The 19,535-nt window shown below is 40.7% G+C and overlaps 1 protein-coding gene across 2 annotated transcripts in view; it reads right to left on the bottom strand.

The window, feature by feature from the left end:
* Nucleotides 1–19,535, bottom strand: part of Kif16b (kinesin family member 16B) — a 269,246-nt gene that overhangs the window by 67,783 nt on the left and 181,928 nt on the right. For both annotated transcript variants that reach the window (XM_005365523.2, XM_005365524.2), the window contains 3 exons: nucleotides 16,053–16,149; nucleotides 14,773–14,823; nucleotides 2,311–2,433 (listed from right to left, as the gene is read on the bottom strand). In XM_005365523.2, the coding sequence (XP_005365580.1) occupies nucleotides 2,311–2,433; nucleotides 14,773–14,823; nucleotides 16,053–16,149 (271 nt within the window). The remainder of the gene's footprint in view (nucleotides 1–2,310; nucleotides 2,434–14,772; nucleotides 14,824–16,052; nucleotides 16,150–19,535) is intronic.

Below are 19,535 nucleotides of genomic sequence, written 5' to 3'. Positions count from 1 at the left end.
ACTTAGGAAGTATCAGACACTCTCTGAGGTAAGTTTGAAGTGCCAAGTAATCTGCTCCTCATGACCCAGTCGGTTGGGTTTTATTGTCCACATTATACAGATGATGGGATCTGAGGTGACAAAAATTCTGCCTGACACACTGACACACATAGAGCTATTCCAGGAGCTGTCTGTGCCTTTGCCTACAGCTTGTCTCTTCCTTGCTTTGTTTGGAGAGAGGCAGCAGAATCACAAGACGTTTCTTTGTAGGCCCTTTTCACAGTGTCCTCATTGAACTACAGGCCTGACTTGGTGCCTGTGCGGGCATCAGAAGGCCTTCCTAACAGAGAAGGTACCGAAGGAGGCAGAGCTACTGCTGACTTTCATCACTGGCTTTGCTGAAGGAAGTCTGATCCTGAGAGGCTTCTGGCATCCTCTGTTTTGCTTCCTCTAACTTTCTCCGGCAGTTGCATCTTCACAGTCTGGGTCAGATCTGCATACTAACTGGGCTACTATCTATTTAAAAGTTTGACCTAAATTCACCCAGTTTTTAAAAAGAGTAGTTCCCTTTACTTGAGCATGGGGCCAATAAATAGTTAACCTTTATTAATATGCTCATCAGTAAAGTAAAGCACAGACATGGACCAACTTAAAGCAGTGCATGTTTTCACTTCTGCAACTTCTTGACTTTGGTGAATTATAATTCTGAGCAGGAGAAAACCATTCCAGAATCCAAAATATGGAAACATTATAAATCACTTGAAGTTATTTTTGTATATGTGTATGCCATTACACATGTTAAAAAGAGAACTCACAAACATATACAATATGGAATGGTGAGAAAAATGAAGAGGATCTGAGCAGAAATTGGGCATTATTGGTTCAGGGGTAATAAGAAACGATAGAGAAAAAGACATACTTAACCCCTTAACACAACACCACAAAGCCAATCAGGAAAGCTAAAACCATCACCATGCTGGCCCCATGCTTTTTCAACTTAAACCTCAAATATGTAAATCATGCCCCATTTATACATTTTAGTAAAGAAAAACTCAGTACATAGAAAGAAGCATTGAAAACTTGACTAATAAGAAATTATTTATATTGTTTTTCTGGGAAGACTGAAAACTGTGTGCCTGATAGGACGGACCTCCCAGAGCACAGGGGCTCCCTCAGGACACCTCAGGTGCAAGGCAGGTGGTAAGGCCGGCTCTATCCCCTCTTTCCTACCTGGTTCTCCCTCAGGAGCTCCCTGGCTAGGAGATGTTCTCGGGACAAACAAGCTTCTCTAATACATGACCTTTGGAGACCACTTACTGCTGCTTTCCCTCATTTTGCTAAGCAGGAAACCGAGCCTCTGAGAAGATCAAAAACTGTCTAGGTTATCAAGCAAACCACAACAGAATCAAAGTCTATAGAACTCAGTGTTCAGATCGGCAGGCCAGTGTTTTTCCGATGCAAAGTACTTTCAAGGCCACCCTTATGAATCCACACACCAATACTACAGAGGACTTCATTACATTAACATCTTCCTTGCCCATCCTTGAAGGAAGAAAATGTGATTAATAACTAATTCTCTGAGGAGGAGGAGGGGATGGCAGCCAGCAACATTTAACTAAGTAGTATGAGTCAATGGAAATAAATTTAAAAATAAGATGAAGTCATTATTTTGGAAAGCTCATCTCTTTCTTTAAAAAAGTTATATAAATAAAATACCTAAAATGGTTAAGGAAACTTTTAATATTAAGAACACACACACACAAACACACATACAGAGCAATAGTGATAATGACATTAGTTATGATAATTTATTATTAACTACATCCTAGCCACTTGACACAAGACTTTACGTGAAATAATATTCCTATTATTAGATATTACTGTTTTTATAGATGTGATAATTTGAGCCAAAGCCCATGCCATGTGTGGGGTGTCAACTGTTCTGTTTTGTCCTAGTATGTGTGTGTATGCGTGTAGGTGTGTGAGTCTGTGTGTGTACGTATGCGCGTGTACACATGAACACACGTGTACAATGAGTGAATGTTGATTTTCTATAGCTAAATTCAGGAAAATTCTGGAACCTTGGCATGGCTGGGATGATACCCTCTGCCCCACTAGCAGGGTGTGTCTCTCTGCCTCCTGATATGATCCTATCATTACAGGCCACTCCACCTTACCTTGTGCTGTGGTCTAGTGCGTCACAGACTGGATTAAAGAAGCGTATGACCAATGTCTTACAAAATAACATTCATAAGTAACTTCATACTCAGAGGAAGCACTGCACAGCTTCCAACCTCTGTTCTTCTAGAGGGGTGAAGAAGGAACACTTACCTTGACTTCAAACTCGAAGTGTTCATCCTTCCCTTGACCACACAGGACATAGCGGGGAATACTAATCTTAATGGGGTCCTTCAGGTCGTCTGGATTTGCTCCCAGAGAACGAGAATACATCCGCTATCGAAGGCACATCAGACAAGGAGAACAAAGAGAATGTAGCATCACTGTGCTGTGGCCAATACCCTGCTTGCACAGAAGAGACAAAACGCGACTCGAGTAGACAAAGGAGCATGAAACCAGTCTAGTTTATTTAGAGAAACGACAGCTTTCTTTGAAAAAGACATGCTAAGCCTCTCTCCTAACAAAAGACCATTTTTGTAGGTATACCACTCCAGAAAGTTAGGGTAAAGACACTTCAAAATGTTGTTTGGCTTTGAAGTTTCTTCAAATTTATAAGATCAAGTAAAAATAGGGACAGATTATACTTTCTAACTTAAAAAAAAATCAGTTTCTTTTTTTTTTTTGCAAAGTCTTTATCAACTGAACATTTTTTTCCTTCATATATCTGACTGCTGCTCATAAAGCTGTATATCCTGGAGATGTTAAAATTCAATTCATCTTTAACATTTGGCCATTTCTATAATGAAGTTACTCTAGTATGTAAACCACAATTAAGACAAATCCCAAGTCTTTTCTTTAGGCTCCATTTGATTGATAATTGTCTTGGCTGACAAGTATTTATGTTCTGGATGGCAGGAAGCCAGAGGGGTCACAGAAAGATGCAGTATAAAAAAATAATTTTCAAAATGAGGAAGACATCTCTGAATATTCATAATTTACACTAATCCGGAGCTTTAGAAAACATAAGACGATATGTTTTTGAAGTGGTAGCACTTATAGATACATTTGCCGAATGCTCACCATATACTGTGGGTGTGCTAGCCAGTGTCATACATTAATCCTATCAATCCTCATGTCTCCACGGGGGCTAACCATTATGAAGCCTATCAATCAAAAGAGAAGGGGAGCAAGTTCGCTCTAGGAGGCAAGTGAGCTGATAACCCAGGGTATGAACATCACACTGGTACACTATTCCCATACAGGATTTTAAAGAGAGGCCTTCCATCTAAGATAAACGGGCTAATGAGTACATCACATATGCACAGGTTAAGGTGTTGAAAACTCCACAAATATGCAATAAAATTGAAGTTTTTGACGAAAAAGAAACCAATAGGCAATATATAACCTATTCACCAGGGAAAAAGGGGGATCTGGGGTCCAGGCAGGCACTCACAGGTTTGGCACTACCTGGCTGCCTCTGTAACAACACAGACCACTGGATGTCAGAGGTGGGCAATTTCTGACTGTAGCTTCTAATCTAGCCGGCAGAGTCAATATTCGGCACTGTTTGAAGTTACCAAAGTCATTTTTTTAAAAATTATTTTTATTGAGCTATATATTTTTCTCTGCTCCCTTCCGTTTTCTCCCCTCCGTTCTATTCTCTCCCATGGTCCTCTTACTTCCAATTTCTTCAGAAGAGCTTGTATTTTTCTATGTTCCATGTAGTTGTCTCTTTTAAGGTCCTCATTGATGTCTAGGTTCTCTGGGATTGTGATTTGTAGGCTGGTTTTCTTTGCTTTATGTCTAAAAGCCACTTATGAGTGAGTACATACATTTGTCTTTCTGGTCTGGGTTATCTTACTCAATATGATGTTTTCTAGATCCATCCACTTGCCTGCAAATTTCAAGATGTCATTATTTTTTTCTGCTGTGTAGTACTCCATTGTGTAAATGTACCACATTTTCCTTATCCATTTGTGAGAACATGTTTAATGATAAACAATAGTTCTCACCTACATATGTCAATATTTATCCTCGAGGTTCTGTTTTGTTTCCCTCAATCCCCTCTATGTCACATACAGTAATCCAACTTTCCAAGTAAAGGAATGCCATTTTCTACAGACCCAAAATGATGTCTTAGGATCATTTGTGCCCCTATGCTGGCCACAACTAGGTACATAGGCACTGCTACTATGGAATTCAAGCAGTAACTAATAACTGCTAATACTCCAGGCTACGGGGTTGGTTCCCCTTACTCTACTACAAAACTTAGCTTTCTTTTTCTCTAGTTCAGTTTCAAAATGAGATAGAACTGAAACCTCAAGTCTGGCTAAACAGTCTATCCTATGACTACTAAGATTTTTCATAGCTAAGAACGCAGTTGTGAAATCAATTTCTGCTGCAAGCGGGGTAGCATAAGGCACAGGTCAGACATCCTCTAAGCAAAACTAAAAGAAAACAACGACATCCTCTAAGCAAAACTAAAAGAAAACAACAGCAAACCGTGTGTCTTTGACAATGTTCCTAGGCATAGGAGCTGAGTGACAATGCGTTATGTGGAATAGCTGGATCTGAAATATCTACACAGCTCACACCAACTTAGGGCCCTGCGCTGGCTTCTTAATGTCAACTTGCTACTAGCTAAGATCATCCAAAAAAGGAATCCTAATCAAGAAAATGCCCTAAGAATGAATGAATGAATGTATGTATGTATGTATATGTGTGTATGTTTATGTATGGGGTCTGTGAGCAAGCCTCTGGTGCATTTGATTAATCATTGATGTAGGAGGGCCCATTTCACTGTGGTCAGTGCCACCAACTGAGCTAATGGTCCTGGGTACTGTAAGAAGGCAGGTTGATGAAGCCACAGGAAGCAAGCCAGTAAGCAGCACCCTCCCATGGCCTCTGCCTTTAGGTTTGGGCTCTCTGAGTTCCTGTCCTAACTTCTCTAAATAATAGACTACACATTTTAAGATGAACGAAATCCTTCCCTCTCCAGGCTGCTTTTGCTCACAGTGTTCATCCCAGCCACAGAAACTCTTAGACAGGCAGCCTTTTCCCAGCTGCACCTGTATGCGGACCATAATCAATGGGTTCTGACACTCAATCAGGATGAGACACTGAAGCTCAGCAGACCTTTGCGGGGAAGAAAGACATTCTTCTCCTCAGTTCTCAGCATGCTGGAAATAAAAAATATTGCCAGAATATTGCTATCATCCTTGAATACAGTTTAATTGGCAGTAGGTTCAATCTCACTCCTTTCATATGGAACAGATTATTAATGAGCATACAGAAAAAAACTACAACAGAAGTGAATAAGGGTCTATGACCACACTATCCTGAATTACCTGATCAGCATTATAAGTGGGGAGAGGGATCAAAAGATGTCTGAACAAATGTATGATATAGACAGATAAATTAAAAAAATGAACATGTTTCCACCAAGTATTTGCTGCATGGTAGACTTCTTTTAATTTCTATGTGAAATGTAAAATTCTCAGATACAGTTGTGAAAGATTCTTAACAGTCTCCTAAAAATATGTTAGTCTTGGGCAGTAAGAAAAAATAATATAATGTCTCATAAGCAACTCTTGATTTGTATGTGGCTGTATATTGAATATCTGGTTTCATCCTAGACATGGGGACATATACTGAATCACATAACATCATGTCACATGGTTTATGAGTGCTTTTAAGTATAATGACATTGTTTATTTTGGAATCAGTTGCTTTTCCTGCAGTGGACAGGACTCCTAGACTCAACAAGGAAGCCAGCGGCACATCAGCCAAAGACAGAGAGATGAAAAGGCCGCAAATTCAATGTGGGTGAATATGTAAGACCTTACAAGAACCTTAAAATGTACTGTGGAATGATTCCACTTAGATATCAAAAGCCAGGAACAAGCATGTAATCAGTAACTTGGATTACATGTCTATACATAAGAGATATTACCTCTAAAAATTAAATAAAATATTTTTCTGTATTTAATGAAATATTACTTTCTATGTACACATAATATTTTTTAAAAATTGTAGCTGAAATAGTGTCATTAGATTGTCAGCCAAAAGGCATAAGTAGAATTTAGGCTGCACTGTAAATGCTTCAATGAGAATTTTCTCTTCCTATTCAGGCTGTCTCTTACTGAGGAACTGAACAGGAAATGGCATTAGTATCTGTGCAGCTCACTGTAGGCTATGCAAGGGCACTGAGTGGCCTAATTCTACAGGGAGTCATCAACGTCCTCCTAATCACCAATTATGTACCAGATGGTTAAATTCAGTTCACGCATGACCATGACAAGGTCAGCCCTAAGGACTGTCACCTAATCTCCTGGAGACCAGAAGAAAGCTTTGCTTAAAAAATACAGGCAGATCAGGGTTTTTGTTATTGTTCCCCCCCCTTTAAATCAGATTAATTTAAATTGGAATTACCAATTCTCTTATCTCTCTTCACAGCATAACATATAATTCTATTTCTTCTTTTTCTAAGATTGCGCATTCCAGCATGTTGTAGTTGGAGCTACTACTATACATTAGTCACCTTGTTCTGCCCCAGCAACTTAAAAAAGGGGAACCCTAGGCAGACCAATCAGTTACACTGCTGAAAAGGAGGCAGCTCATAAGAAACTGGGAATAAAGTGTGTGTAGGTAGAGAGTAAGAGCATGACAAATGGCCAAAAAGTGGCCAAAGCAGGTTTGCATTCACTCTAGGTGAGGTCCCTAGGCCAGGAAGGACCTTATCTTAATACCACACTGTCTATAAAGGCTGAGGAGGCAAAGCTCCTAGATTCTGCTAAGCCATGTGACCGGCATTTCTTGGTTAAAATCATCCAATGTGAAATGAATGATGACAGAGTCAACTTTCTAGAATAAAGCAACAACATGTGGGTAACAGCTCTACATTTTGAAAGCAAGAGTTCGTAGCATAGTTAGAATTATTGTTACCATTGTAATCTACTTTGTTAATAATGAGTTTTTACAAAATAAGGGCCAGAGTGATGATATGCAAATAGAAATAGAGCATCCAGTTGCCTTCTCTACCAAGGAACTTTCTAGATGACAAAGGTGCACCCTGAAAAGACTGGATGGCAATGGTTTGGAAGCTGTTGCTCAAGCAGAGAGAAAGCACTGAAAACTGCTGGATGAGAATTCAGAAGAGAGGAGGCAAAGAGAGAATCATCCACTCTAAGCTTGTGATACAATGCAAGTTGCAAAATCCACTTGCTTTGTTCCATTACAGACAGTGCTTGAGGAGTCAGACTGAAGATGGAGACTGTTGCAGGGAGTGGTAAGAAGGCAATGATACCAGGCTGTGCCTGGACGCTTCTATCGCCTCCACCACGGTGACGGTTCATGTAGTACACTTTTCAAACAAGGCATGTGTGGTGCATGAGCCTACCTCAGGTAGGCTTCAGCAGTCACTCCCACTAGCTGGCAAATCAGCAATGACAAATAAAAGCCTTTTGTCTTTCCTATGCCACTGAAACTTCCAGAGTTGTTTGATGCTTGGCAACAGATGATGGATGGAACATTTTTTACAACAAGCATTTGAAGAATGAAGATGCCAAAACTACATACTGTAGACAGTGCAACAACACTAGTAAAATGACCTCACTAGAAACTAGGCAATCCAATAAAACACCTGGCCATCAAGGAACCATTAATAAAAGAGATTCAAATCTATTTATCATACATGGTACCTGTGAAAAAATAATATAAGAGACATTTACTGTAATTATTACTGTTAGAAAGCTTAACTGTGCCCTTCCAGAGGAAAATATGAACATTTTCTAAGAACTCAGACTGTACAGACAAACTGTTTCGAGATGTTTTTTAACAAAACCTAAATAAATCCAGTCTACCAAGTACAAGTCTCAGACAGAGCAAGAAGTGTTTTAATCAAATTCAGGTGAAAATACCTTTTCAAGTCCTCAAAGAGGTTTTGTCTAGAATATATCAGTGAGTTCCACAATGTAAGTGTTTACGCTTCTAATCCAACAACTCAAAATGCCAGAGAACCAAGTACGTAAAAACCTGTTTTTCTTGACCTGGAAACTGCCTACAACTGAACTGCTACCCTGGTTGCATACACTATATAGACTTGTACCTGTTTGAATGCAGGAGGGGGTGTCAGAGGGTAGAGAAGGAAGCCATGGTGGAAAGTGGAGCAAGTCTACAGGCTTCTGGAATATTACAATAATATTGATTCCTGCTGTATAGAGCATATCACTCAATCTCTCACTTCCATGAACCATATTTTATTTCCAGGTACAAAGTATGCCTAGGAGAAAGTGAACAAGCATACTGACAGGCCTCTGGAGGTGACTCCACTATGTGGTGAGGTCTGAATAGAACAGCATCACCTTTGAACCATACAGCAACTCAAAGAGTGAGGACAAATATCATGATTTTACATAATGCTTACATTTACTTTATGTTCCATATAGTAAAAACCCCTCAGGGCCATTATTTGCAGCATGGTAGAATAATGGAGACATGCCTGTCTGAAGTACACACTCTCTGTTAACCTGACAGATCACTTTTGTATTGCTGCTTCTTCCTGACCATCACAACCCTCTGCCAGAACCTTCAATGTTACTCCCAGTTCTATTGACTGTTAATTCTGCTTTTCTTAAAATTCAAGATATTGGTCAAAATAGTGGTGGGACTATTTAAGAACAAGCAATACAAATTATAAGAGATGAAAAATGAGAATTAGGAGAAAGAGTATTGATGAGATATTAGATGGCTCTAATGGTATATTTCACTTCTTTTTTTTTTCTGTTTTGTTTTGTTTTTCCCAAGATAGATGGTGACCTATATAGCTAAAGCCAGGACCAATCAGTGGTACTAATTTTCACAATGTTCTCTATATAGTTAAAAGCCTGTGGGTGTAAGGCAATGAGGTATGTGTCTATTAGGAGAGGAGTGTTTTGGAAGTGAGAAAAGCACACTCCATCCCCAAATAAGAGAAATCAATTGCCTGGAAAACAAAAAGCCTGACACTGGTCCACAGAAAACAAGGTTGCTAGATCACAACGCATTCTCCAGTTCTGTGTTTTCCTGCTCACTTCCCCAGAATCAGCACAGAGCAAAACAGATGGAAATGCAGAGATGCTTGAACAGCCTGCCACTTTCTGTTGGCAATTCTGATGAAAAGCAGTTGATAAGTTTCTGGGTGGGTTAGGTTTTGACTCATCCCTATCATCAGTTAATAGCAGAAATGAAGGGCCCATATTTATATTTTACATAAGCCAAAAATGTGACCAGAACAGAAGGGCCCTCCCTTCCAAGCCAAAGTTAAAATGAATGGTTTAATGAAATCAGGGAACTCACTCAACTGCCCACTGTGCTGAGCTGGGCCCAGCTGAGAGAGGAAGGGGAGCAAATGGAGAAAAGAGGCCCCGCCCCTCCACCAGCTTCGGAGCCTCTGGAATTTAGTGGACATCTCGAATTTTGCATGCAAATGGATGGAAATAGAAAACACTATACTGAGTGAGGTAACCCAGACCCAAAAAGATGAACATGGGATGTACTCACTCATAATTGGTTTCTAGCCATAAATAAGGGTCACGGAGACTACAATTGGTGAACCTAAAGAAGCTAAATAAGAAGGTGAACCCAAGGAAAAACATATAGTTATCCTCTTGGCTATGGGAAGTAGACAAAATTGCCAGGGAGAAAATTGGGATCTTGGGGGTGGGGTGGGATGGGGGTAAGGGGAGATGGGGAGAGAAAAGTGAGATGGGGAGGATGGGGGGAACTTGGGTAAACAGGATGATTGGGATAAAGGAAGGCTGGATAGGGGAACACGGAAGCACAATTCATAGTTAAGGGAGCCACCTTAGGGTTGGCAAGAGACTTGAACCTAGAGTGACTCCCAGGAGCCCAAGGCGATGTCCCCAGTTAGTTCCTTGGGCATCTGAGGATAGGGAACCTGAAATGACCCTATCCTATAGCAATACTGACGAATATCTTGCATATCACCATAGAACCTTCATCTGGTGATGGATGGAGATAGAGACAGAGACCCACACTGGAGCACTGGACTGAGCTCCCAAGGTCCCAATGAGGAGCGGAAGGAGGGAGAAGATGAGCAAGGAAGTCAGGACCACGAGGGGTGCACCCACCGAGACAATGGGGCTGATCTATTGGGAGCTCACCAAGGCCAGCTGGACTGTGACTGAAAAAGCATGGGATAAAACCGGACTCTCTGAACATGGCGAACAATGAGGGCTGATGAGAAGCCAAGGACAATGGCATGGGGTTTTGATCCTACTTCATGTTCTGGCTTTGTGGGAGCCTAGCCAGTTTGGATGTTCACCTTCCTAGACATGGATGGAGGGGGGCAGACCTTGGACTTTCCAAAGGGAAGGGAACCCTGAATGCTCTTTGGACTGGAGAGGGAGGGGGAGAGGAGTGGGGGGAGGGGAAAAGGGTGGGAGGAGGGGGAGGGAAATGGGAGGCTGGGAGGAGGCGGATACTTTTTTTTCCTTTTCTCAATAAAAAAAAAAAGGACAACGCCGAAGTAACAGAGTATAAATTACCTCAAAGCATGTTTTCCTAGGATTGCCACACAGAAGTAGATGAAGAGCAAGGCAATGCTGGACAGCTGCAAATGAACCGCAGGCCAGCAAACACCTGTCTTAAAGGACTTGAGTGATGGCTGGTCAAGGACCAGGAAGAATGGAAGACACGATAAAGCACTGGATGTCATCCAAGGCAACCATATATTTCACTAGACCAAAGAAATAATGCATAGAAATGTAACTAGCCAAGGAGTCCTTCTAGTTTAAAAATACACACGGCCAAAGTTATATGTGTGGGGGATGGGCTGGGGAGGTTAAAGGAAGCTGGCATGCTCTGCCTCACAGCTGTGCTACTCATGGCCAGCACGGAGGGTGTCAGCGAAGGTCACTGCCAGACTGGGCACCTTTCCAGGCTGCACAAATTAGTGCACTGGAGGCCAGCAGGCACCACCAGATTCTAAGCCACCACGCCATAAACAGACACTAAGCCAAGCAGTGAGAATGCTTTAATCACTTCACCAATAATTGGGTAGAACCAAATATATGGTCTGAATTTCAAGACAATGAAGCAGGTGGCAATAAGTGTATTTTTTTCAGTTCTCTGCTATAAGCTATTTTCATTTTGCTTTATTCAAAATATTTGCACTTCCAATTATAGAGTCCTGCTTCATTCCCATTCGATTAACTTCACTGAGATATTCATATTTTCTTGACTGTTTTCATAATGCTCATTTTATTAAAGATCTATAAGAAAATGTCATGTATTTAAAGTCTCCTCCCTAGAGTCTTCTTAAGTATGAGATCAGCCAAAGGGCCTCATCCTGAGAATTGAAAGTGAGTTTCCAGACATCACCCTCCTGATTCTGCCCATCCTGAAGATGCAACGGAGTGAGCATCTGGGTGTTTGAGATATCTTGACACTGCTCAGATAAACTACTTTTTGTGTTCAAGGGAAGCCCATGCTTCCTTCGAAAGACCAGCTCTATCGTTGGCACTGTGTCCTTCTCTGGAACAATGACACATCTGAACTCACTCAGAGGTTGGCATCTGATCACATCAAATCGCCCGTGTGGAGGAAGTGTGTTCAGAGAGTCAGTGTGGGGGTAAAACACGCGGTCCTCCCTCAAGAGTGCCATGTGGGTGTTCAGAAGGATGAATGATAGACAGGGGGTACAACTGGCTTCATTCTCCAATCTGACTGTGGTATAGAGCAGTAACTGAACTTCAGCCAGAGAAGGAATGCTGGCCTCCATATTTCCATGAAGAAAGTAAACCATATCAACCAAGGTGTTCTGGAAATTGGAAGACAACTGAACTCCATTTGCCAAAGCTAGAGCAGGGATTTCTGCTTTCAAATCAAGGGAGAGCTGAACCAGATCCTGCTGGAGCAAAGGGTGACTTCCGGGGGCAGCATCTTCAGACCCAGGCATCAACACACCCAAGAGGTCCTGACAGAGTTGTTGAGAGAGGCTCTTGTTGTAAGTAAGCACAGTTAGCAAGAGGTCCTGTGTGGAGCCCAGGAATCGAATGCTTTGCCCACCAAAGCCAACCTGAATGTCCTGCAGTGCAGAGAGAGGAAGAACATGAAAGATGCTCATGGAATCTGGGCAATTATCTAACAGGACCAGAGCATACAGAGTTGAGGGCAGCAGGAGCAAGCATGCAGCTTGGGGCTCAGGTTGGGTGCAGTTAGCAACAGCAAGCCAGTAAATGCCTTTGACAGCCTTTACTCTGCCCAAAGGCTCTGGCAGAAAACAAGTCATGTGTTCAAGGAGGTCTGTGAGAGGGTACTCTTGAAGCTTCCGCATTGGCTCTGGGAATGATACAAGGGTCTGCTTAAATGCAGTGATCTTCCCGGAATCTTCATAATCAAGACAGAAAACTGAGTTTGGCCAGGAATTTGGTGAGCCTGTAGATGAGAAGGTTAAGTCCGTGGAAGGTGCTGTGCTCTTGGCTGACCTTGGGCTCCCCTCATCTTCACTGTTAAGGCTGCCAATATGAGTTTCAAGAAGAGGAGGAGGATCTGACAGCATCATGAGTGACCTCACAGGCAGCTGTAGGGGTAAGCGCTCCAACAGTGGCAGGCCTCTGATGAAAGATGTCACTTGGGAGGCCAGTCCACCTGAGTCACACATACTCCCTACATGCTTGGCTTGGCTCATTACTTTTGTCCCAGCATGTATCAGGTGACCACTGGTGTCTTTATACAGGTCTGAGAGCTTGTGGTAAAAATATCCCAGTCCTTTCTTTGCTTCTGTCCTGATATTGACTAGCGGAGCTAGAAAGCGAGTGTTTTCAGCATCGAACTCTTTCTCATTTTGCTGCTCACCACACAATGTGGAGGCTGATGCGCTCTGAGGAGAGCTGCCAGTGGGATGCTCCTTTTGAGAAAGGCTTTCAGAGAGAACAAAGCACTGCACCCTGCTTTGCACCATTTGCTGGCTCCCTCTGTCTATTGGTGCTAGCTGGGACATGTGTTGCAGCAGCGTCCAGCTGGACCTGATTCCCCAGCTTTGTTTCTCTTCATGAGTCATCAGCCCACTGCCATTTTCCGATCCACTCTGGGAATTCTGTGCATCCCTAGTGGTGATCCCATTAAGGAAAGTGATTTCAGGCAGATGAACACATTTTGGCTCAAGGTGGTCAGAGCTTCCAAGGTAACAAAGTTTATCACTAGTGTTCTTTAGTACCTCAGGCCCTGTGGACAGAACCATTCTCTCTTGGGAGGCCATGAAGAGAGCTGTGGGACGTGAGGTGCTCTGGGACGTAGGATGGCTCCAGCGGCTGCTCAGATCCACCTGAATCTCTTCTTCTCTAAGGACGCTGGAAGAGTCAGTATCATCTTTGGGCAGAAGTGGGATAACACACCGTGCAGACCATGGCTGTTTTTTCTGTTTAGGATGTCAAAAGAGGTTGAAATGGGGTTTGACTCTGGGATTCTTTCGCACATCGTGAGTCTCGCATCCATTGGTTTCATTGGAGTGTATTAATTGAGAGGTGAGCTAGAAAGCCTAAGTCATTTGTGCTGATTGATAGATGATTTAAGAACAGATGATTGATTCATATATAGAACATCAATTTCCATCTTACACAGTCTAACAGATTGGCAGACAATTTGATAGAAACACACTGGTTAGGATTTTTCACAGTATCCATTTCTTGGTCTGTGAATGCATTTTCTCCGAGGTACATCCCCAGACTTCTGATTCATTGTTTAAAAGGTCACAGTTAGCTGTCTGACCATATTGCAAACATGCCCATCTCTTTTTTTGGTTCATTTCATGTAAGTCTTTAATCATCTTCTCCCTAATTAGACGACCATTGCTGATACCTATAAACCTTCACTAAGGAAGACTTGCTGTATGCCTATTATTTGTCGGGTGCCATGGAAACAAAGAAATAAAAGGCAGCTTCTTGTTCTCCCACAGGTACCCACTAGAAAGATGTCCAAAGAAGGCTAATGTCATTACTGGATGACTAGCAGGGAGAATGGGTGTGGTCCCAGTGAGTGAAGAAACTATGAACACACACCCTTTTTCTCTCTGCTCAGTAATGGACAGTAGATGTGGTGAGCAGATTTCTATCACCTAGCAATAAAAAAAAAAAAAAAACAAAAAAAAACAAAACAAAACAAAAAAAAACAGTACTTGGGCTAGCTGAAAATGGCATTCTCCTTGGTGGCAGAAAACAGAAGTGAATTCTTACCAATTGTATGTTCTAATAGCATCTGTCCACCAGAGAGACAAGACAATTGATCAAAGGTTTCCTTTGTACCACTGCCAATTATATATCTACAAAATGAACAGGTTTAAAAAAACACAGAATCTTTCATTTTCATTTCCACCGCCCCCTTATATCTGATCTTGATTATATAATTCTGCCTTTCAAATGCAGACCAAGAGAAAGGATACTGTTGCTAATGAGAAACCGGGCACAGATACAGGCCATTCAAATAAAGCCAAAGAATTTTCAGGCCTGCAGGATTCCCTTTAATTTTATGTCTATATAATAGTTTGCCTTTTCTATTAGCCATTAATCTCACTGGAACTTCAAAATTCTAATTATGCAACTAAACATTAAGAAAATTTAATCACACAAGCATGCCATAATTTAAACAACCCTATCAATCTGAAAAATCACTACCTACCTCATATTTTAGCTTACGTTGAGTGGAGCCATTGTGAAGGTCCTCATTACTCTGAAAAGAAGAGAAAAGCCTTCTGTATTAAATTATAGCATGCTCATAAAGGGGAGAAAAAACTGATTCCATTACAAGTATTTATGAGAACAAAATTCTAAAGAAACATATCTGCCATTCAAAAATGACAACCATTCTTCAGGATTTACATTCACAAAGTAAACAAGTCTCTTATTGATTTATTTGCAGGACAGAGAATTAAACCACTAACTTTTAATGTTAAGTTTAAAAAGCAAACTTACAATCAAGATCTCCTTAGCCTGCAAGTTATGAAATTTAGTACAAAAAAAATCAACAAAACTACACATACAGGTCCTATATGACTCAGGTACACTGCTTCTGAGACTATAGCCAAAGTACTCAGTCTTCATGGGTCAGAGAACCCACATGGCCATGTTTATGCAGCACTATTTATAAAAGGCAAGTTAGGAAACCAGAGAGGTGCCCATCAATGTGTGAATGGGTAGAGAAAATGTGAAATGCGATATGTGTGTGTATATACACAGAGGTTTTGTAAAGGAGTTTCATTTGGCCATGAAGAAGAGCAAAACTGTGTCAGTTACAAAGAAATGGATGTAATGGATCATCACATTTATACAAAACAATCCAGATTTACAAAAGAGATATCAAGACTTTTTCTCAAATGAGCAATTAAAAAAAAAAACCACAAAGACTAAGCCCTATCAGGACATGAAAACATAAGAAATACAAAATTAAGGATGTGGATGGAAATCGAGGGGAAGGGGATGAAAGAAGATGATGCTGTAATGTATAAAATTATCTTGTACGTATGGAAAAAGTATCACAAAAATGATTACTTTTTAAAATTTATATATGCTAATATAAAAGACATGAACTGTCATTTGATAAAAAAACAACTTACAAAAGTATACATTTCAAGAAGAAAAGTATATGTCTACTTGGAATAATTTACAAAGTAAATTATGTATTATAGAAATTGGTTTTATTTGGGGAGAAAACAGAAAATGTTACATGTAGAAATTTTAGAAATCAAAGCAAATAAAAAATGTTAAGAACCTTAACATGTGTATTTAATGAATGTTTCCTCAGAATTATAAAACTGTAAAATAAGCTACTCTTCAATTAATTTTATTTGAAAACTGTTCAGCACCATCCAATTGATATTTTGTGCTCTTTCTGGAACAATCCACATCTGAATGTTCATTAAGCAGCAGTAATGACCATACAACCTGGCTCCGTTAGCTCACCTTCATCACATCAGCAGGTGCATGGCTGGCATCACCAATCACCCTGTGCAAATCATGAAGGCGTCTTTGGACTTCTTCCTCTATGTATGCACTGATCCTGAAAACCATGGAAATGTGACAGTTTTGAATATATCTAACTGGTACACACAGTCATTATGTATGCTTTCAAGATGCTCCATATACTAGGGGTCAATTCATTCCTAAGGCCATGTATGTGCATATATGATGGAACAAGAGATCACATGTTAAGTCAAACAGCCTAGACTCTGAAAGAGAGGTATCAGGTCTTTTATCTAATGTGTGCTATTTGGAAAAACTGAAAACAAAAAGCAAAGCCCTATTAGGACTTGAAAATCCTGATATTTGCTTTATTTATTAAATATAAATGAAAATTTGGGATTCTAAACTATTTTCTTTTTTCTAAGAAGTGTGGTACTATGCATTCAATCTCTGGGTTTTCCCCAAGCGAGGACAGGATTGCATAAATAAGTAAGAGAAAATTGAAAGTAAATGGAGAGTAGGCTATTCCACTGAAACCCTCCATGGAGCACATTCAGGGTAAAGGCAAATCACAGCCACGGAATCAGAGGCTCTGTGTTCCTAAATCCCACTGTAAGACAGACGATAGGGTCTCCTCTTTTGGAACAGGAAGACATTAATGAGAGTTATTTCTTAAGCACAAGGCCATTTATGATGATTACTAAAAATTAAAAAGAGGTGGAAGAATACTCTAAGGATATTGACTGTTCATCTAGAAAAGTGTCTTGCACTCTCCTGGCCTATCTTGTAATTGCAACTAGGTTATCTACATGTGGCCATTGAGACCATATCTGAAAGTTATGCAATGTGGATTGCTTGGCAAGGGGCCACAAGAGAAAGGAAGTCAGAAACTATTGACTTATAAAACAACTGTCAACGAATATCTGGTGTCTCATAGAAAGTATCTGAATCTGTATAAAATTTCCATGTCAGCTTTGACCATCAAAGTGGTGTTCAATGCAGTCGCTGATCAGCCAGATTTAGTCCAGTAGAAGAAACAGAGTCAAGAGGAATAATAGGATACAGAGATCTGATATGGAAAGTGGGAAAACAGCAAAGTGGAGGGAGGTATCAGAAGAAGGAGGTAGGTAGGTAAAATAACAACAAGGATGTCCAAAAAAGGCCAGCATAATCATACTATTAACTATTTACCCCAAACAAACATGTAATAATTTAACTCTCTCTGTGTGTATATATATATAGTTAATAATATATAATCAATATATACTATAATATATAGTTAATATATTATAACATGTACTTAATATAAAATTTTAATAAACTCTTCTCATCTTGGCTAGTAGAGCTCTTGCCAAGAGGAAACACCACCTAACAAAAACACCAATACCAAACATGCAAGTCCTTGTCTGAGTTATTAGCCAGGGATGTCCAAGAGACTCCCAAAACATACAGCCAACTGCTGTTGTACTTGGTTGCCCCCTAGAGATAGAAGGTAAGTCCCTATTGCTGAAGACCTATGTACTTCTGAAACAGATCCCAGAGACCCTGAGCTGGAATTGTCCTGAATGCCCCCTCCTGTAAACTAGCTTTCATGGCATTAGAAGGTGCCACATAAACTTCCAAAGGAAGGAGGCAAGCAATATACTCAGCTAGATACCTATGAAGCACCATGATCATGCAGCATTGTAATATAACCCTAAGGGTATAGTAGTGGCACACATACCTCGGAGGAAACTAATAGCTCTATAATTAGACTTAAGACTCATTCAAGAAAAACAAAATCATGCCTGGTACTGGAAACCTAGCTAACAACCCAGTGCTAGTGAAATCATGATTATTGTAGGAAAATCTACAACCACTAATTTACTAAACTATCATAATCCCTAATTACATTCTAAATATTTGTCATTATACCCATATGTAAGTGTAATCTTTATCTCATCAAGGAAACTTCTCTTTGCAACAGATGAAGACTGCTATAAAAAATATAACCAATCAAAATTCAGAGTTATAGGCCTTGCCCTGTAGTCAGATTGATAACTATCTTAAATGTAACCACAGAACCTTCATCCAGTGACTGAAGGAAGCAGAGGCAAAGAGCCATAGAGTTTCCAAAGTCCAGTCGAAGAGTGGGAGGAGTGAGAATATGAGCAAAGAGGTCAAGACCATGATGGAGACCACTTACCTGAGCCAGTGGGAGCTCACCAACTCTGGCCAGACAGGGAAGGAACCAGCATACAACCAAACTAGGCCCTTGGAATGTGAGTGACAGTTGCATGGCTGGGGCAGACTATGGGGACACTGGCAGTGGGACTAGGATTTATCCCTACTGTTTGTACTGGCTTTTGGAACCTATTCTCTTTGGACAGATACCTTGCTCAGCCTAGATATAGTAGGGAAGACCTCGATCCTTCCTCAAAGCAATGTGCCTTACCCTCTCTGAGGAATGGATGGGGTGTGGGGTAGGTGTGGGGAGTAGAGGGAATGGGAGGAGGGAAGGAGTGGGAACTGGAATTGGTATGTAAAATGCAAAAGTAAAAAATGAAATTCAGAATTATGGAGCCCATTCCCAACAGATACATCAACAAAACACTACTGCAGCTAAGGCTCAGCAAACATTTTGAAAGAGGTAGACACAAAAGCTGTAATAGCCAGAGGATCAGGGAGTTTGGTATGAGATTGTGTCTCCTGGTAACATGAGAACACACATAAAATTTCACTGACATGACTGCCCAAACATGAGCTGAGCAAGGATGACACCAACTGACATGCCAAAGTAGATGGGGAAAAGTCCATGAGGCTTCAACACTACACCAAGAACTATAGGCAACTGAGGAAAGCTGGAAGATGGACAGAGAGTTTCCCCAGAAAACAGCACACCAATTTGCTGTTCAGTGCCAAATGGTTAGCCCAAAAAGCATACATACAAGTAACATTATAACGACCAAACAGGTTACATTTAGGAACATATATGTATATGCATTTATGCATACAATAACAATTAGTGAAAAAGAGGCTATGAATTTGAAGGAGAACAGAGAGTTATATATGGGAGGGCTTGGAGGGAGGAAGTTAAGAGAGATATATTGTAATTACAATATAAATTACAGTAGCTCAGACTGTTCAAAGCAATCATCACTTAACTATAGGATAGAATCCTCCAGTTCCACAGATGTGTCCTTCCCTTCCCCCTTCTCATTCATTCATTCATTCATTCATTCATTCATTCATTCATTCATGTGTGGATGTGTATGAGTCTCTATATGTGTGTGAGCAGATGCACATGTGTATGAGTGTCTATACATGTGTGAGCAGATGCACATGTGGATGAGTGTCTATATATGTGTGAGCAGATGCACATGTGGATGAGTGTCTATACATGTGTTAGCAGATGCACATGTGGATGAGTGTCTGTGTGGATGTGTATGAGTGTCTATACATGTGTGAGCAGATGCACATGTGTATGTGTATGAGTGTCTATAC

This window comes from Microtus ochrogaster, unplaced genomic scaffold, assembly GCF_000317375.1.
Source record: "Microtus ochrogaster isolate Prairie Vole_2 unplaced genomic scaffold, MicOch1.0 UNK3, whole genome shotgun sequence".
Lineage (NCBI taxonomy): Eukaryota > Metazoa > Chordata > Mammalia > Rodentia > Cricetidae > Microtus > Microtus ochrogaster.
Note: the sequence above shows the minus strand (reverse complement) of the source record. Positions and strands in the feature narration are given on the sequence as shown.